Source organism: Cucumis melo, chromosome 8, assembly GCF_025177605.1.
Source record: "Cucumis melo cultivar AY chromosome 8, USDA_Cmelo_AY_1.0, whole genome shotgun sequence".
NCBI lineage: Eukaryota > Viridiplantae > Streptophyta > Magnoliopsida > Cucurbitales > Cucurbitaceae > Cucumis > Cucumis melo.
The window spans coordinates 28,968,187-28,972,459 of record NC_066864.1 but is presented as its reverse complement, the minus strand read 5'-3'; the positions used below and the strand labels follow the sequence as shown (position 1 = coordinate 28,972,459).

The 4,273-nt window shown below is 33.5% G+C and overlaps 1 protein-coding gene across 2 annotated transcripts; it reads left to right on the top strand.

The window, feature by feature from the left end:
* The first annotated feature begins 607 nt into the window (after positions 1-607).
* LOC127150455 (uncharacterized) lies at positions 608-2,163 on the top strand. 2 transcript variants are annotated; one of them, XM_051088224.1, is made up of 4 exons: positions 608-757; positions 886-979; positions 1,707-1,767; positions 2,018-2,163. In XM_051088224.1, the coding sequence occupies exons 1-4, from the start codon at positions 615-617 to the stop codon at positions 2,122-2,124; spliced, it is 405 nt and encodes a 134-aa protein (XP_050944181.1). In that variant the 5' UTR covers positions 608-614; the 3' UTR covers positions 2,125-2,163. The 2 variants fall into 2 exon arrangements, with proteins under 2 accessions (XP_050944181.1, XP_050944180.1); XM_051088223.1 differs by having other exon boundaries at positions 1,676-1,767; positions 2,018-2,156.
* The last annotated feature ends 2,110 nt before the right edge of the window (positions 2,164-4,273 follow it).

The window sequence follows — 4,273 nt, the reverse complement described above, 5'->3', positions numbered from 1 at the left end:
TTAATTTTGTAAAAATTCAACTTTCTCTCTCTTACTTTACTCTTTTCTCAAACCCTCCCCCACACTATTTTTCATCTTTCTCAAATTTCTTTCACCCTTCTCAATCTCGATACTTTCTTACCTCTCTTCTTCGACAGCTGCTCAATCTCATCACTTTCCGACCGGCTCTACCACTTGCTGAGGGAAAACTTTACGAATGGAGCGGCTACAGAGAATGTTCGTCGGCACCGGAGGTTCATTGGGGCACCCGCCGCCGGACTCCCCCACTCTTGATTCGTCGGAGCAGGTCTACATCTCCTCGCTCGCGCTTCTGAAGATGCTTAAGCACGATAATGTTCGAATTGAAGTTGCCACTTTTCTTATTTCTTCCACTCGTATTCTTTCGAATGTGTTCACAATCTTTTACTGATTTAATGTTTAGAGGTTTTTTCGACTCTCCACTTTTATATTACCAACGAATTTGAATGGTTTTGCTCGGTTTTAGGTTTAGCATGTTGGATGTGGTTTAGGGTAATTAAGATTGTGAAGCTTTAAATAAACTTCCCGTTTATGTAATTTTCACTTCAATGTGCTTTATAGGATGAGCTGGGGTTCCCATGGAGGTGATGGGTCTGATGTTGGGGGAATTTGTTGACGAGTACACCGTGCGCATGGTCGATGTATTTGCTATGCCGCAAAGTGGTACGGGTGTCAGCGTCGAAGCTGTTGATCATGTATTCCAGACCAATATGCTTGACATGCTTAAACAAACTGGACGGTAATTTTATTTACTTATATTGCTTGAGATTTGTAATGACTACATTTGCTGGATCTTAAAGATTAAGTTGCTGAAAATGAAACTTTAGATCCTGAAAGAAACAACTCCCCTTTTTAATTTTTTGACAGTAATCAGATTCCAGAAGCTGCTTTGATGGCTCGATCTTATCTTCCAAGCAAGGTATCAGAGATAGTTGCAATTTGGAGGAAAGACCTGAGTAAGGTAAACTAGATGGTTACCTCTCTGTTGATGTTCTATTTATTTAAACTAGTTCATAACATGCGAGATGGACGTAAAATTTATAGGTTATGAAAATTATGAAAATTTTGAAAATTTTAAGAGCAAAATAGGAAAACATTCTTTTCCATAACCCCATTTATAAAATAGGAACAAGAATTTTGATTTCTTTCTTTTTATACACGATTTGTACTAATTGTAAACTAAAGATTTTCAATCACTGAACCAATATTTGTAACATAATAGGATACTATGCATAATTAAGTATAAGGATATATAACAGTTACTCTTCATTGTCTAAAATAAGTTCTTGATTTTTTCAAAGCTTCATTATGACATGGTTCCGTAGCTCCTTTACGAAGAACAAAACTTTTTAATCTTCATTATTTATAATGGTTTGAGTGTTCTAATTTATGGTATCACTTGCATCTTGATAACTTGAAAAGGACCATATTTGTATTGACAATGATTTACTGGACTAAAAAACACTTTGCATACTAACTTCTTCTCAAGTTTCCATTAGTGAAGTGAAGAAAATGAATTTAGTAAAAAAGCAATGACAAAATGGAAATGTATAGATTCTTCCTTCTCATTTGTGCTCATATAGTTATGAAGTTATGATATGTAGAAAGAAATTGCACTTAATGGGGTTTATATTAGCATTTTCTTTGACGGTTCTAGGACATCTTGATAAACATTGACAGTAACTCAGGACATCTTGATAAACATTGGCAAGTTGCACTTTCTGTTGAATCTAGAGCTGCACAAGACAGGTAAAAGTTTGTTTTCTTCTGTTTAGGGTTGCATTTGTTTTTCACATCATTATGTGCACCTGCCAACGGAAGTGCACAAATGCACTCCAGTACCTTATCCAGCTATATATCATTGTGGTAATCACCCTTTTATATTATAGGCTAGTGTTGCGATGGAAAATTGATTTTACCTTCCTTCGTTCTTTTCTTTTCTTTTTTTTAACCATTGAATATTTAAATAACTGAAAACTATTTTGAATTTTTTCTGCAGATGGTATTCTTGTTGCTGCATCACATCCACTGATCAGTTGTGGAGTTGCAACTGGCATGGGTTTCTTAGTCTTTAAAAGTATGATATCATTTATTGATGGGTTTTAATTTGATGATAAGATTTTTTAACGTATAGTTATAAATTAATAGATTCGTTTACTTCAAATGCATTTTTGTCTAATAATTTTTCTATATTTCATATCTTCCAATATTGAGCTCTCTCCGTATTTCTTGCATATGGTCATTTTCATTCTTTGAAGTGTGAAGTAAACTTTCAATCACTCAAGTTTTCAATTCTTTGTAGTATTCTCTGAAGTGTTTGTTAAATTTGATATAAAATAAGTAGGAATGGATGGATAATGGAACAGTGGAAAAAGAACTATTACATCAGTTCTATTGTTGGTGCTAATAAGAACTACAAGGTGTGGGCATTTTATTTTGTGCAGAATCTCAATGTAAATTTAAGTCTGTTGGATTTGATTTCAAGATGCTACCATTCTGCTTCTTATTTGTATTTCTATTTGATGTGTTTTTTACATCTCTTTGGACTTGGACATTTACTTTTTCCGCATCAAGGGCTCTGATTTCTCACTTATGTATTTTGTGGTCTTGCCTTGGTATAGTTCCCTTTTTCTGCATCAAGAATGTAAAAAAAGAAACATAATTCCGGAATATAATCTTGTTCATCCTTGTTTGCTTTCAAGTTGCATTGAGTTTTACAAGCTTATTTAGGTTCCCCTATTTAGTACCAAATGTATATTAATTTGAAATAGTGTGATAGAAGGGGAAATTGGTCTAGTGATGATGAATGATACATTTTCACTACAAATGAGTACTTGAAGGCCTTTTAACTTTCTTCTTCTTCTCCTTTATGTAATCAATTTTTGTTGGCATAAATGGTGCTCAAGACCTCACTTCCTCGGCAAATGCATATTGTAACAAGGTTCACAGGTCTCAGTGGCTCAGGTTTGTCACTAAACCTTTTGTCTTTTGCTTTTACATCTTAATGGTTTTTGACTTATTATGATTAAATCATGGTTTAGACAACCTATAGTTTAGATTGTCCTCAAATGAAACCTACAGTTTGGATTATAGACCAAACTCAACAATGGAACATTTGACTTTGGCTGGTTGTATTATAGACCTACAGTTTTTGCAACATATGCTGATGGTTAGTTAAATAGTGAAGAACTTGTGGACATAACTAGTTGTATTATAAATGACATTGTGTTTTGAACCTGATTGGGAGACCCTTTGAACTTTCTGTGTGTATTATATGTGGTGTAAATGAAAGTCAATGATTTTGTCTGTTAATTCCTCCCTTTTCAGGGGACACTTTCTTTCTCTTATGAGTCCCCACAGGGTATAGAACTGCTTATTACTATGCTTGACATGTTTGTTTGCAATAATGGAGATGATATCAGATTAAATGGTTTATTTTGATATTGCTTGTAGAATGATTGAAGTCATCAGATTGAAAGCTAAGCGATTGTTTAGATAGCTAGGCGATCGTTGAAGGTTGAAGACTGAGAAGACGTTTAGGATTTCTTATTTGTATTAGGATCTTGTTTCATGTACTATTGTAGAATGTGTATACAAACACAATATTAAGTTTTCATTTTGTGTATTTGTAAAAGATAAATATTGTAGTTTCTAAAATAATATTCATTTGTTGGAGCGAGAAAAAAATATTTATCTATATGGATTCAATGTTGGTTTATAAAAAATGGACAATAATACAACAATTAAATAAATATAAATTTCTAAAAATGGACAAAAACAAGCCTTTGATGTCGGTTTTAAACTGACATTATTGGCCTCTTTAATGTCAGTTTTAAAACGACATCATAGCCCAATCGACATTAAAGGGCTTCAATAACACTATCAAAGATGTCGGTTTAAAACCGACATTAAAGCCAAACCGACATTAAAGGGCTTCAATAACACTATCAAAGATGTCGGTTGAAAACCGACATTAAAGGCCTTTAATGTCGTTTTTAAACCGACATTAAAGAGGCCTTTAATGTCGTTTTTAAACCGACATTAAATTCCAACCGACATTAAAGGCCTTTAATAACGCTCGCAAAGATGTCGGTTGTCAAGTGACATTAAAGCCCTTTAATGTCGGTTTTAAACCGACATTAAAGGTCAAATTTCTTGTAGTGGTTAAATATAGTTATGTACTTTACTATGAATTATGATAATAGGTTTTATGACTCTTAAGGTGGAATGAAGTTCATTTGTCCAAAAATAAGTG

Bases quoted from the DNA above. Each gene is read 5' to 3' on its own strand.
- LOC127150455 (XM_051088224.1), top strand. From the start codon at position 615: ATGTTGGGGGAATTTGTTGACGAGTACACCGTGCGCATGGTCGATGTA. The intron at 758-885 runs GTAATTTTATTT...ATTTTTTGACAG, and splicing joins ATGCTTAAACAAACTGGACG to TAATCAGATTCCAGAAGCTG. The intron at 980-1,706 runs GTAAACTAGATG...ACAGTAACTCAG, and splicing joins GGAGGAAAGACCTGAGTAAG to GACATCTTGATAAACATTGG.